Source organism: Rhipicephalus sanguineus, chromosome 2 (assembly GCF_013339695.2).
Source record: "Rhipicephalus sanguineus isolate Rsan-2018 chromosome 2, BIME_Rsan_1.4, whole genome shotgun sequence".
NCBI lineage: Eukaryota > Metazoa > Arthropoda > Arachnida > Ixodida > Ixodidae > Rhipicephalus > Rhipicephalus sanguineus.
In genome coordinates this window covers 92,350,568-92,366,324 of record NC_051177.1, presented here as the reverse complement: position 1 = coordinate 92,366,324, position 15,757 = coordinate 92,350,568, and the positions used below count along the sequence as shown (strand labels likewise).

Sequence of the window (15,757 nt, the reverse complement as noted above, 5' to 3'; positions counted from 1 at the left end):
AGAGGGAACAATTTCTGAATGACTTTGAGAAATAAATTGTAAGTTCCAAGCCGCGTGCAGTGCTATAATGTCTGGCCCGCGTGTCCCGGGAGTCTCGACTCCCGGTCGGCAGCGTTTTCTGGCCACGCTGAAAAAGTGTTCCAGGGCCTCTTTAAGGAGAGTGTAACATACGCAGCAGAACATTTTTTATTGCGATAGCAATTATATGGACAGTCTCGGCTGATTTTTGCCGTCGGTGGCCGCCGTCATTCACCGTATATGTATATGTGTGTATATATACAGAAAAGCCACAAAGAAATAATTCAGAAATTCTTCCCGACGCGCGGAATCGAACGGGCGCCCTCTCGCTTTGCAGGCCGCCGCGTTAGACGTTAGGCCACGACAGCACAGTCTTTCAGCCTGCTAACGGCGACAGGATGCTTTTTTAGTGGCCACATAGATGGCGCGACGTGCGCGCGCGCTTTAAAGATCGTCGCCCCGCCCCTGCGAACGCCGTTGCTGTTCGCTCTACAGGGCGTCGTCGCTTTCGTGCGCTTATCTCAAGGAAAGAAGGGGCGGCCGGTGGGCTGCTTCGCTTCGCTCGCTGCAGCGGCCGCGTTTGCGAAAGGAGCGCGCTCTTCAAACAGAAATAAGTAACAACTGTCACAATTAGTTCGCGCCTTCGCGCTCGTCTTGTTTATATACACCTCTTACATCAGTATCCTTTCTGAGTTACCACGTAGATGGCGCGATGTCCGCGCGTGGCGTAAAGTCCCTGAAAAATATAAAGTAGCGCCAACTGCGTCCCTTCGCCTCTGCCTCCTCTCCTAGCAGCTGCAGCAACGCCTCTAGGGTGTCCTCCGGGAAGCTCCAGATTTTACCTGCTGTAGACAAAACCTCTTGTTTCTGCTCTTGTACCGGTGGCTGGTGCCACTGACAGAACAAGTCGGCATCCTGAAGCATCCAGAACCACCGTACGAACTGACTCAAGCGCGGTCGACCACGCACCGTGCACCGATCAAGTAAACAACCCAGACGAGGACAAACAAGATGGCGCTCGGACAACCTTCTAAAAAGCTAGTGCGCCACTCTAGCGATTTCTTAGCGCCGCCGTGTTTGCAGTGGCGCTGCCATCAGGAGCGAGCACTTTTGCGTACTAAAACATTATGTACCGTACAATTTTATGCTCTCGGACACCATGAAAAGACGCCACTTTCTTCGATGTATATTACATTGCCGTATTTATCGCTATTAGGAGCTGGCTCGCCAGGTTCTTAAGCTGCGGCGAAGTTCCGCGCCGTAACGTGCATCCATCCATTCAAAGCGTCGTGGAACGCGAAGAGGAACGCTGCGCGCGTCGTGTCTTCCCTCTAGCCTGGCCGTTAATTCTCGCAAAACGATCGGGGAACGCGGTCGACAGCCAGGCGAGCGTCGCATAGCTGTTTTTAGGGCCACTTTGTCGTGGGCGTCTCGAGGGCAGTCTTCGAATTGAAAGAACATTAGGAGCGTTGTGTCTGCAAGTGTCGACAATGGATAATCAGACGCTGTTAGATGTTTCTTGTATATATGCTTCAACAATATGTATATAATTGTAAATTGTGTATATAGTTCATCAAAATTGTATGTTAATTAAACCTTGTGTATATATGTATATATAACAACGTGTGTCACGTCTTCATATGATGGTAGAGGGCTTGTACGGAAGATTCATGGGTTTTCCCGACTTTCTTCGAGCCAGCTCCTCAATCATCATTCACTTCGTGGATATGGCGTGATTTCTTTTCATACCCTTTATTTCACGGACCGTTCCAACTGCGTCACTTAGAACTGCAGCGCCCTCGGGCGCTCTAGCGGAAGAATTGCACAAGCCTCTCCTTCCGGCCAAGAGCCATGCCCTGCGAGCTTCGCAGCTCAACTAACTTCAACTGCAATCTACAAAGCGCACGAGTGAGGAGGTGCCTGCACACTGACATGAATGGCGCTACTTTAGTTATTTTTCAGGGACTTTAGCGTGGCGCGCTTTAAAGATCGTGACCCCGTTCCTACGAACGTGGTCGCCTTCGTGCGCTTATCTTGAGGAAAGAAGGGGGCGGCTGGCGGGGGAGCGGGGGGTTGTATGTCTTGTGCTCTCCCGGCGATGTCTGCGCTGAAGTGACAGAGCGTACGAAGGTCGCTTCGACGCTGCAGCGGCCGCGTTCGCGAAAGAGGCGCGCTGTTCAAACGGAAATAAGTAACGACTGGTACAGTTCGTTCGCGCTCGTCCTATGTGTACCTGTTCGTTCGTTTCGTGCGTCCTGCTTTATGTTTGAGCAGTGCGCTTCCAGTGTCGAGCTGTGACGCATTATAGTTCGCGCTCGTCCTGTGTGCGTTCTTTTCGTGCGTCCTTTGGGCTCGAGCGACGCGCTGGCAATTTCGAGCTGCTTTCCGTTCTTCGCGTTACATTCCAATTTATTGCTATCGCATTCATTGCTTCGCCGTTGCGGCGAAACTGTGACTTTTTTTACTTCGTTCTTTTGCGTTTTATGGCATTGTGAGTTATTCAAGGAAAGTATTCTCCTATAAATGGAAGGACATGCCATGATTATGCACGTCGCTGGGGACTCGTTGGATACGCGTGTATAATCAAATATATCGAGAAAAGCATCCGAAAATTTTCGCAGAAATAATACACGCATAATCACCTTTGCGAATTTTCTATAGATGACGCGTAAGTAGAGCTTTTCAATATGAAAAATGAGAAATAACAAAACTTTATTGCAAGGGACGGTGTCAAAAAGGGGCGACTTAGGAGCTCATTGGTTGGCGCCCAAGTCATGGGCTCCACCGGCATCCGCCGCTCGCCTAAATGGCGTAGTTGAACGTGTGAGTCCGAGCTCGCGAGTCGGGCCTCCCAATGCCACAAACAATTCGAAATGTTGTTACTTCAGATTTGGCACAGACCACTGGGCCACATGGCCTAAAACAACATGGTTAAGCTTCTTATACAATGCATAGGCAACTAGCTCAAGTCGGACCAATGCAAGACCTTCAGTGACGGCCATTTTGTGACGTTTTGTTTTCATTGTACCTCTATCCCAACAAGATGAGCCATTGTTGCAATGCCCTATGGACGATGCCTTCCTGGTCAAGTTTCTGCGAGCCCGCAAGTACGATACGCGGGCCGCTTTCAAGAACGTCAAGAAGTACTTCAAGGTTCGAACGGACCGCCCGGAAATGTTTGAAAACTTAACTCCAAGCAGAATACCTTTCGAAGCCGTGTGCCGCAAGCATCGCCTGGTCACGGTCTCACGTCACAGAGATCCGATGGGAAGGATAGCTCTGGTGCTCAAAGCCGGTAAGCCAAGAGATTTCGCTATGCGCTGGACTTTCGCGCATTAATTTGACCTTTAAACCTCAAGTCTGAATAAAATTATGTAGCGGAGAACATAAAAGGACTTTCAAGACAGGCAATATTATATGAGGTTTCAGAAGAAAGCCTTATGCAGTGCGCGGTTCAAACCCACTCCATATACGCTCCTAGCCGTCTTGTGATGAGTCTGGGGTACTTTACCAAGAAAGAGAAAGAAATAGAGAGAATAAAGAACATTTACTGAAATAAAGAGAAACTTCAGGGTTGTTCGAAGGGCGCTGAAAGGGGATGGTGTCGTCAGTGCAGAACCCGAATGAGCCGCGGCCGCCCTGCGCGCTCTGGAGACCACAACAACTTGGCCTCACCAAGTCTCGAAAAATCATTGACTCAAGAGACGTATAAGGCGTTCGGCTTAATAACAGCGATAGTTGTCGTTCTGTTCTTCTTTTTTAACGCGATAGCGTTTGAGAGCTCGTGTCGCAGAAATTCCGGTGTCGGCGTCGTTGGTTGTGAGCGAAAAATCGTCCGTGACCGAAAAATCGAGAAAGATGCAAATAATATAACATAAACAGCGAAAATCTCCGGTCCCATTGAGGGTCGAACCCGGGCCGTTTGCGTGGCAAGCAGGTGTCATAACACAAAGCCACGATGTTACTCTCAACTACTTCGAAAAAAAACACTACATAAACGCCATGTAGTGGAGAGATCGAGTCTCCTTAACGCATTTAATGTTGCATTGCAGAAGCGCACAATGGCGCAAGGCGACGCTTAACTGCATCAACTGTTTCAGTGCGATTTTCATGTGTGAAAAACTTTGAAGTACACAGGAATGTGAAGACCAACTTAACATCTTTCGCACTCCCATCGGCTCTCGGACTTTTTGCCGTGCGCCTTGCAAACTAGGCACCGCCTTGAGGGATTCTTCTTTATTTTCTTCGGCAGGTGTCACGACGAAACGGAGCCCATTCGGCGATTTGTAGGCGCATTGGGGGGAGTTGCTCGGATGATTTCACGCGAGACGGACGTGTTGCCCACGATGCCCCGCTCGCCCGTTCAGGACGCGCTCGTGCCTCTCGCCGTCGACGCTCTGTGACGGCTGCCTCGACCGCCATGCCGTGCGCCTCTTATCGGCGGGGCCTTCGCCGCCTCGTCACCGACGTGCATCGTGCCCCTGGCTGAATCGTGGTCCCGTCCGTGAACTCCTGTGACCGGCTCCCCAATCTTTCCTGTCCCCTTGTCTCTTCGTCGCGCCTGTCGACTTCCGATCACTTCCTTCCCTATTTCTTTCTACTTTTCTTTCATCCCCCCTTACCCCACCCCTATAAGGCACTGCGCCGTGTCGCCTAATGGCAGACAGAAATTAGGTGCCTTTTTCCTTTTCCTCCCGAACCACCAAGGCGCATTGCATGGGGAGGCCATCGAACTACGTTTCTTCCGCGACGCCATGCTTCGAAAAAGCCGGTATGGTACACCCATCGCCGCTAAAAACGCAACTTACAAACCGCTCCAAAAATGGACAACTATGTCCATCTAGCGGAACACATGTCAAACAAACAGCAAACATTAGATAATCTTTGATACATTGTAAAAAACATGACTCGACTATTATTGCCTCCGAGGTGACAAGCGCGCGGCGTGTTTCACGTCGCGCGTCCGCCATCTCGGAGGCCATGCGACTACAGCAGAGCCTGTATGGTTCCGCCGTTCTAGCACAGGGAAGTTGCCAAGTTGTTGTCAAGTGGTCGCTCTCATGCCAGGGTTGTCTTGGCGACGCTGGCGCTTGGCCTCCGCTTCTCGAGCTCGAAGTTCTGTGCCATTTCGGCGTCGTTGACGCCTGTGATCGGCTTCCCGTGCTCGTAGTTGGGGATCCATATCACGGCGAGGACGCCTTCATTTCAGCTTCCCTGGCTCTCAGCAAGGCACCTTCATGGCATTTTTGGCGTTTGACCTCCGCTTTCCTGGCCTGACCATGTGGCGCGCGCGCCCGTCTGTGTGCGCGTGCGCGTGTGTGTGTAACAACACACATTAATAAGTATGCACTTCGTGGTTGAAGTGCGCACTAAGGGCCGGATTTCGCTATCGCGTTCAACTCTTAAAGCGAAGCATAAGGGTCCCCCAATTTTTTTTTCATGTGTCGATACTATTTGATACCGCTTTTTAAATACCCGTTAAAGAGACACTTAAAGCGCACAATTCCAGCGAAACGAATATGTGCATCACATTTTAGATGTTTCCTCAGTTTCCTCAGTCTGTACATATGTTGGAATGGATTGCTCTTTTATGAACATTACTCTGATTTTTTTTTCTCTGTCGGTCATGACCACTAGGAGCCTGGAATGCTGGGATTTGCAGGTTGAACGATTTGTTCCGAGTGTGCTTAGTACTCGTCGAGCACTGTCTTCTTCTCGAAGACACTCAGGTTAGGGGCATCGCGGCCATAGTGGACCTAAAAGGCCTCAGCATCTACCATCTGGCTCACTACACACCGTCTGCCATAAGAACTGCTGTCAGTCTAGCCGCAGGTAAGTGGCGCACAATGAGCTAACTGCTGAGCAGAGCTCTCGTTCAACACGTCATAATAATGCACAGGGACAGTTTGAGAGTCTCTAATAAGGGTATCTATACAGAATGGCACGTTTTTCGCCAGCCTGTATACGGACATATTATTTAGCCAGTACGTCTTCGCTTACATCGTCTTAATACAGAAATTAAGTGCTCATCAAGCCCTACCTCTATCCTTAAGACAATACTTTGCACTTGTCATCAGGCGTGCGTGTGGTATCGAACAATTACTGTAATTCTCACGGTGCTCAAGAATAACGGAAAGTTGCTGTTTCGTATTTATAAACCGCTGAAATGACTGGACATCCTTTTTCGAATGACATTTACCTTAGTTGTATAACGTTAAGTAATACCTTTTTAAAAATACTTTTATTTTAAAAATGAGAACTATTCGACACTGCGTTCGCGCGTTTTGATGACACATTTACGATGGCACGGGCCACATCAAGCTTTGCTGCGCAACACCACAAATTATAAGTATAACCACATGTGTTTCTTTTTTTTCGTGTGTGTGGTGCAGAAGCAAGTTTCAACGAATTCTGACCTCTGAGAAGTACATAGAACATGGTACTGTTATTGCAATGGTTTGTATGTGCATCGCGCCAGTAACCTGCATAAACATCTTCCAGGATTCCATGCCCATACGCCTGAAAGGAATCTACATCACCAACAATCCTCCAATATTTGACATTCTCTTTGCGATTGCTAAGACCTTCCTTAAGGCAAAACTTTTAAAGCGGGTAAGATTCGACTGGATGCTTCTTCCTGCAGTTTTTCATTGTTTCGTTCCTGATAATTTTAACATCTTCCCAACCGTGCAATTAAGAAAAAAAATCTGCATCAACAAATATTGCTCGAATGTTGCAAATGACGGCTGAAACACAGTCTCAAAAGTTAAAAGAACATGATCCCATGGAACTGGCACTTTTCGCAATAGAGTAATTGGAAAACCCGACATGAATAAAATACATGACGATATCAATAATTTGTGTAAACAGGACGCAACTTCAACTGCAAATATTAAGCTCTTCTAAAACAACCCTGCTTTCCCGGTTTGCATAACGACGTGCTGTTCATTCACAAAAAAAAAAAAGGAAAAAGAGAGACTCTCAATTGGGCAGCTCTAGTATCGAGTATATTTCAATAAAATGAACTAACCGAGCAGCTTGAACTCTCAACATGGGCTTGGACAATTAACAGAAGGTATAATTGCGAAATGCCTGTTCCGAAAAGTGTATCAGGTGTCGCGTTTCTAAGGTAAATATTAGCTTGATAATCGACCCTCGGGACGTCCCAGGTTCGTCACATCGTAGTCTGTTTCAGGAAACATCGGATTCGTAAGTGTTACAGCGCTTACGTACCAGTGATCGTAAGTATGCGAATTGTATTTCGTGCGCTCACAAACCTGCTAATCACAATTTGTGTGAAGCCCTTTGACAAACCTTCCTTTTACAGATCAGATTTTTTGGATACGATCTAAAGGAATTGCATCAGCTCATGCCGGATGACGTCATTCCGGAAGAACATGGAGGGACGAACGAAAGCTACGACTACGATCCATTGGAGAGAGAGTTAGAGAGTGAAGAAGGCTTCTTCCAGAAGCTCGGCACTTACGGGTACCGCGATACGGCGACGAAGGCTGAATCTAAAGGCTTGCTAACTGACGTGATACGCCTGAGGAAAGACATGGTGAACATTTGAGACAGCCTGTGATGAACCGAAGCATTGTTGTTTTTCGAGCTCCAGGTGTCTCTTTCACGCCGGTGAGAAGTGCTGAATCTTCATTCAAAACTTCTCGCCAAAGATACTTCGTAACCTCCGGCGCAATAAAAAGTGATATTCGTACATAGGTCTCCGCATTTCACTCACTCACTCACTCACTCACTCACTCACTCACTCACTCACTCACTCACTCACTCACTCACTCACTCACTCACTCACTCACTCACTCACTCACTCACTCACTCACTCACTCACTCACTCACTCACTCACTCACTCACTCACTCACTCACTCACTCACTCACTCACTCACTCACTCACTCACTCACTCACTCACTCACTCACTCACTCACTCACTCACTCACTCACTCACTCACTCACTCACTCACTCACTCACTCACTCACTCACTCACTCACTCACTCACTCACTCACTCACTCACTCACTCACTCACTCACTCACTCACTCACTCACTCACTCACTCACTCACTCACTCACTCACTCTGACTGACTGACTGACTGACTGACTGACTGACTGACTGACTGACTGACTGACTGACTGTTAGCGCTTTCGGAGCACCAGTAATCCTTGGAAGAAAGGCCATTCATGCATTTGGCTCTGCACTGAGCTGAGTGGTTGTGAAGCGTTCTTTTCAGACAGGGAAGCTCTATTTAAACCACGCGATCGTACAACACATGAGAGTGGAATTGCCATGAAGAACAGAGGGACTACCGGGAGTTGTCTGAGGATTAAAACCAAGAAAGAGTTGCGAGCGAACTTCTAGTGTGTATGTGTATCTTATTACTTTTTAAGTATATTTCATCTGTGAATTTACTCCGACCCCTGTATTGATCCCTTTGAGGGATTCACGGATTTGGAAATAAAAAATAATGATAATAAATAAAGTCAGGTTTAAAAAGAAAATCAGAACACTTGGAAGCCTCTGGTCATCCGAAAGCGTTTTTCTCTGCAGTGAGAGAAAAGTTCCTGCAAAAGTTTAAGAGGCTTGCTGACAAAAACTTGTAAAACGTTTGAATTTCACCTTCAAGAGTAGAACGCGATAGCTTAACCGGGCACCGTTCGCATCGCCCTCTCAATCGCTAGCCTGCCTTCGCTTCTTGGTGGGCCCGTGCTGCAAGAGAAGGAACATCTGTGCGCGCAACATTGGTTGTTTGAAACTATCCTATAGAATGCCTACAGCGAGCACAGTTGCGAAGTGCCACTACGCCATAATTCTTCGTTTTACAAACTGGCGATGTGCTCACCAGGCGTCCGTAAGGAAAACCTGCATCTACACAGCTGCCCACTTTTTCGATGCTCTGATGATGATTCAATTTGTCTGGGCGGTTTGTAAATGGTGGGCCTATATACCCCTCACTTGTTGTGCGATTAACATATCTTGACGCCTGGCGCGATTCTACGCTTCTGCCACGCAGCATTACATGCGGTAAGGAGAATCCTTGCACTATATGACAGCCGTATGGTTTTTCTTTTCCGAAGCAGTTTCAAGCACTGGAGTGGCTCTGTGTTGAACACGTGCTTCCCACGCAGAAGGCCTGGGTTCGATTCCCACTTGAACCGAAGATTTTTATTATTTGTTTATTCGCATCTATCTCGAATTCTCGCTCACCGACAACGCTGATTTTTTGCTCAGAACCAAGGACTCCGACATTGACGTTGATGCCGCAACTTCTGCGAAACGATCTCTTTAATGCTATCGCGTTAAAGAAGGGTCGACCCCACAGGAACTGACCAGAAAGGATTATGCCTATGTACTACACAGGATTTCACATAACGCCAAAATAAATGCTGCTAGACAGGACGTTAACGTCGTCATTTCAACTAATTGCAAACTTTCAAGTCTTTGTTCGCGTGCCGCGCATGACCGAACTAGAACCCGTGCATGTACGACGCTGCATGAAAATGGTTGTTACGTGTTCAACATGTACGTGCGGTTTACGAGACTCCGCTGACCTGTGAAAAAGTAACCATCGGCAAAAAAAAGGCCAGTGTTTCAATAATAGGCTCTGAGAGCACTACCATTCTTTTAACACTTTTGACGGAGCGAACGTGCCTCGCCATTGTCAGGAATGCGGCCGCGTCCCTCCTTTTTGCAATGTTAAAATTCTTGATGGAGGCAAGGACAAGGTGGAGCGCGCAATTATCGAAGCAAATTAGCATGCAAGGGGATAACTGAATCGGCACACAACCTACCAGACTAGTGCAGAAAGAACTAAGCATCCTGTCGGAGTGGTGCTAGCCACTTGATCGATCTCGCTATCAATTTTCTTCGGTGTGTGCTCTTGAGCTGCGTATGCCCACCTAGTTTTCCTAGGAGATGGTTGTTTTCAATAAAGCACAGTTGTTAGTCCAGTCGTTGTGTCTGCCACTTCTCTCCGCTGTGCTTCGTTTTTCGGCAGGTTCAAATTTCCGAGATTGTGTAGCAAGTGACGCAGATGACAACTCTACTGTAATTGATAACCCTGCACAAGCCTATGCCCTCGCTAAAGGGAGCGGGTTCACTCCGGGTCTGGGTTCATGTTACTCCGCCGACCGGCTTCGCACACCATGCCGCACAGTGCATCGCACAGTGCATGGCGCGTCATCTTTTGAGCGCCTCGCGTACGAACGTAGGCGTGCGCAGGGTTCCCCTTCAGGGGGGCGAAGGTTCGTCGCAGCCCCACACATTAACATAATAAGGAGGGGGGGGGGGCGCTGCGACGCCCCCCCTCCCAATTATGGGGCGCGTCGCAGCGCCCCCCCTCCTTATTATGTTAATGTGTGGGGCTAACTTTGCGCCCCCCCCACTTAGGTGAATTGGGGGGGGCGGCCGCCGCCCCTGCCCCCCCCCCCCCCCCCCCGTGCGCACGCCTATGCGTACGAAGAGCGCTCACATATGTTTTGTAGACCGCCGATGTTTACACGCCCTAATGGCAGAGTTCTTAATAATAATTGTTGGAGTTTAAGGTCCCAAAACCACTATATGATTATGGGAGACGCCTATAGTGGAGGGCTCCGGACATTTCGACAATCCGGGGCTCTTTAGCGTGCACCTAAATCTAAGTACACGGGCTTCAAGCCTTTTCGCCTCCATCGAAAATGTGGCCGCCACGGCCGGGATTCGATGCCACGACCTTCGGGTCTATGGTAGTGTTCAGGGAGTGAAAGTGGGGCGTCATAAGTATGACCTGTTACCACAAGGCAGACGTTCTCGGGAAGGCCGAAGCTTGCAGGGATGACAAATTCGTCAACACGGGGTGTCACTGTCGGCTCTAGTGACACCCCGTGTTGACGAATTTTTCGTTGTTGGCACGAGGTAATGCGCACTGTCATGCAAATATGTATACAAAGTCATGGGCACCTATTCCCTTTTTGGCGTCCCAACTTACAAATACTGGTCCTTTCAAAGCGACGATCTAGCGTACTCAATGCTACTAATTTAATAGCTGCTGAATAACGTCTTGTAGTTCTCATTCTCAGAAAGGTGTACCGTGTCATTTGTGCGACGTCAAACACAGATGGTTCGTGCGGAGAGCGACAGTAAACAGTGCACATGACAAGGACAACCGACTGTTCGTGGCGTTTTCCGCAATCAGTGAAAACGCACGGGCCTGCTAGTTTCTACGACCGTCGATATAGTTTAGTGAGGTACTTTGAAATGGACAGTGGCAACCTTTACTTCAGGGAGAACAGCGGCGGTAGAACTACTTGTTTTCCAGGACCAAACCTTCGCTGTACCAGTGCGGATGCTCGCTGTGTAGAACTGATGCAAGATAAGTGCCACCATCTTGAGAGGTAAGAACAAGACGGCTTTAATTTCTGGACGAAAGTCAGTAATGGGGACGTGAGTTTACAATGAGACTTCAAAGAATGGTCGAATATCTCGTAGGAGTGAATGCGATTGATTTTATCTGATTTTTTTTAAACGTTATAGACGTTCTGTACGCAGCTACAGGGAGTAACGGTCAAAAGAGATGTCTGGACCGTGTACCTTGTGTTGGTGCCTATTGCTTCAAATGTTCATGCATCATGATAAGTGAAATAGTTCCGACAGCGGCCAACGAAGGCTAATTTCCTAAACCATAGACGGAGATATTTAGATATCAACTAAAATTTTAGAATAGTTAAGCAACGATAACTCGGACAGCAAACGTGTAAACACATTTGGTACTCAAGCTTTATACGCGAATAGCGATAGATAGATAGATAGATAGATAGATAGATAGATAGATAGATAGATAGATAGATAGATAGATAGATAGATAGATAGATAGATAGATAGATAGATAGATAGATAGATAGATAGATAGATAGATAGATAGATAGATAGATAGCAAATTTTTAATTGCATTATTTATTTATTTATTTATTTAAGAACACCCCACAGGCCACCGAAGAGGCATAGGGTGAGGAGGGGGGGGGGGATATAGTACAATTCAGTACATGATATATTCAATACGTACAGGTATTCATGAATTGTCACAGAGCAAAAAAAAAAATTCCAAGTTACCGAACGATACAGTTGTTAGGAAAAAAATAACAGTAAAACAAGGAATTAACAGATAGGTAAAAGAAAACAGCAAAAAAGTTGCATAACATGACATTAAGTATTGCGTACCGCCGGAAATGCTAGCCTCGTTTATCGCCTGGCTTGCTATGTAGGCGACTGGCACACGCATTGTGTTGGCATTGAGACTTCGGCAACAGTACACGTGTCCATGAGTCACTGTGTATCAATTATATAAGAATGAGGGACGACACGTTGACTCCCACACGTGCTGACAGTCGCATGCGGAGGTCAACAAACCGGTTCTGAAGTCAAGGACTGTGCCTGTTTATTTCCGTTTGGAAATCTGAGCGCTTGCGTCGGCATGAGGGGAAGCCTTGACAAGAGTAGCGACGTGAGTCAGTTTGGAGGCCGTACGCAAGCTGTGTACTTCGTGAAAGATAGCTCTTCGGAGCAGCGGTGCCTTGTGGCGGAGCGCTGGCAGAAGTTTCCCCGCCGCACGTTTCCTCGGGAATACTCGTTTGACGTCGCAAACTCAACGTTTCAACTGCACGGCACCAGCGGTACTACGAGTGAGTGCACGACATTACAGCGTGTAAGTACGAAAGGTGCGATACGTATATGCGAAAACACGGTTGGTATAGCATATCTGTGGTCATACTCTTTCTTCTTTATGCAATTTTACCAATATGTTGTACGAGCCTACTGCTTTATATGTCCTGTGACAGTGTAATCCTGCGTCCAAATGTCTTTAGTCGAAGCAAATTAACGCGCTAATTGCTATATATACCGTACTAATCACGTAATTAACAGTGTGTTCGAGCTTCCAATAGACGAAATATATAAATCGAATTGCCTTGAACCTCCCGAAGCAAGCTACACTTATGTGCTTGGAGAATGATCATAGACAACAGGCTGGACTTGTAGAAGATTAAGGGGGGGGGGGGCACGTATGTGCGTTTTCGCACTTATATCTGTACATCAAGCCCCGCCGCCTCGAGACATGTTGCCCGCCTCCCTCCGCACTCGAAAACAGGGAAACATTAAGAACCGATTACAATAGCTACTCTGGTCCTTTTAGCGCTCCAGGCTTCCGAGTCAATGTACGAAATTTTGACCATATTTAAAGCAAAACAAAGCTTGACAAGGTCAATAGGAAGTTTTTTGCAAAAATATCTAGGAGCTCTTGCCCTGTCGAGAAAATGGGGGCAAGTGAAACTGGGCGTATGCGTGCCTGACGCACTGCCTTTCTTTCTTTCTTTCTTTCTTTCTTTCTTTCTTTCTTTCTTTCTTTCTTTCTTTCTTTCTTTCTTTCTTTCTTTCTTTCTCATTGCGCAATGCTCCTTTCTAAATGTTTGCTTCCTCCATGCCGGGTATTGGACCGGCATCCGCCTACTTAGCAGCGCAACACTTCAGTTGCTACAGCCAACAACCACGCTCATGCGTTCTATCTCTATCCAGGCAACAATGAAATGTGGCAACGTGAGGTGACAAGTCACCTCGTTAAAAGATAATATAATAATATTATCGGGGGTTTAACGTCCCAAAACCACGATATGATTATAAGGGACGCCGTAGTGGAGGGCTCCGGAAATTTCGACCAACTGGGGCTCTTTAACGTGCACCTAAATCTAAGTACAAGGTCCTCAAACATTTTCGCCTCCGTCGAAAATGCAGCCGCCGCGATCGGGATTCGACCCCGCGACCTACGGGTCAGCACTCGAGCGCCATAACCACTAGACCACCGTGGCGGGGCACCTCGTTAAAAGATGAGATTGCCATATCAGAAACGGCTCTTCGCCAACAAGCCCATGATCGAGAGACATCAATTGGAAAACGGCGCATAGAAATACGCGTTTGACTGGCGCACCTTCGAGTGCCGCATTTCTGTGCGCTCGTCGGCGCCGGGTTTTTCGCGCATGATGCCGTTTTTTTTTTCCGCTTACGCCACCACCGCCGAAACATGGCAGTTACAAAAGCTTCGCTTAAAGGGCCCCTAAACCACTCCGATTTCAAAGACAAGGGAGCGGTTTCTTTCTCACTTTCGCTACCCTTCCCACAGGCGATATCTCCTCCTCGCCACTCATTTCTTCATAAATCACGAGTACAATGTCAGCACTGAGCGTTGAGCCTATCAGGATTTCGCGCTTGTTGGATACGAGCTGTTACCTACACGCAGTCGGAAACGCACAAAATGAAGCGAAGTCAGTTGATCGCGCACGATAGTCATGCGAGAGAAGGAAGAACGGGTGTGCCGACTGCATGGCAAAGCAGGGTAGGAGACAATTCACGACTGATATTTATCGTATATGAACCAATCGAGAGTATGATCCTTCAATAATGTCACGTGAATCACCGTTCTGGCGTCACGAAGTGAGCCAGAAAGACGAGAAACGCCAAGAGAGAGAATAAAACACTCGTTCATTGTATTTTCTGAGGCTGTTTAGCGGCAGGTGTGACTAGCAATCTTACGTTATTGTTGCGCCAAACATAAGCTCGAAGCGCTTTGTGCTGCACTTGATGGTCTTTTGACAGGGATATCAAGCGTTCGCGCTTTAGCTACGCACGTGAGCGTTGTCAGCGCGCTGATTAGCCTTCCTGATGTTTGCAGAGAATGCAGTGGTGGGTGCCCCGGTCTTAGCTGAACAGATGGCAAACACAATGCTTAATCTATCAATCCTTTAACTGAAGGTTGTCAAACGGCGATGGTTGGCAGTTGGTTTTATCCTCATCCCGTGCATCATCCAACTGCGAAGCAGTGAACGCCACTGCGGGTGTTCCTCACCATGCCAGCGTTGTGAGGCGCTTGGTATGTGCAGCGCCTTCACTACTTTAATGCGGTAGCGTTAAGGATCTCGTTTCGCAAAAATTCCGGCGTCGGCGTCATTGGTTGTGACCGAAAACTCGGCGTTGTCCGTGAGCGAAAAGACGAAATGGACGCAAATAAAGAACCTCCGGTTCGATTGGGAATCGAACCCACGTCTTCCGCGTGGCAAGCAAGTGTTCTACCACAGAGCCACGCCAGTGCTTGAAACTGCTTCGGAAAAAAGATCCTACACAGGTGCTGTATATAGTGCGAGGAGACACGCTAACACGGGTACTATTGCGTGGCAGAAGCGTGGAATCGCATCCGGTATTTAAACATGTGAACTCCGCAACGGATTGGTTGTTTAAACGCCCCACCCATTACAACGCATTCAGGCCTATTTGATCATCATCAGCAGCAACAGCATCAAAAAAGTGTGGAGCTGCGCAGGTGCATGTGTTACCTTACGGACGCGTAGTGGGTACTTCGCCAGTTCGAAAAAGGAATAATTATGGCGTAGTGGGCTCTAGAAATCTTTCTGTAAACAAAATAGGAAATTATTCTCATTACTAGTTTTTAAATAATTTTTTCTAAGCTACCCGATTCTTGGCCAATCCCCCTGAGTGGGTGTGAGCCAGCTGTACAAGATCTACATCAACATCTACAAACACCGCTACGCATCATCGTATTAGATTAACACCTTCAAATGTACTGTCCCTCCGTGAAGCGATTTTTGGGCACAGCGACGGGAAGGTATGTGAGGCAGACCAAAGGACAAGTTAATCTATTTTCTATATATTCAATATTTCACCTCAGTTACCTGATTCTTGGCTA

General features: G+C 47.6%; 1 protein-coding gene across 3 annotated transcripts in view; it reads left to right on the top strand.

Moving 5' to 3' along the window:
- The first annotated feature begins 3,056 nt into the window (after positions 1-3,056).
- The window catches only part of LOC125757192 (alpha-tocopherol transfer protein-like), a 37,540-nt gene continuing 24,839 nt past the window's right edge, over positions 3,057-15,757 (top strand). For 2 of the 3 annotated variants that reach the window (XM_049412492.1, XM_049412490.1), the window contains exon 1: positions 3,057-3,171. In XM_049412492.1, the coding sequence (XP_049268449.1) occupies positions 3,085-3,171 (87 nt within the window). In that variant the 5' untranslated portion in view covers positions 3,057-3,084. Of the gene's footprint in view, positions 3,172-12,518; positions 12,713-15,757 lie in introns of those variants that run through there. The other variant, XM_049412491.1, reaches the window with a different exon arrangement.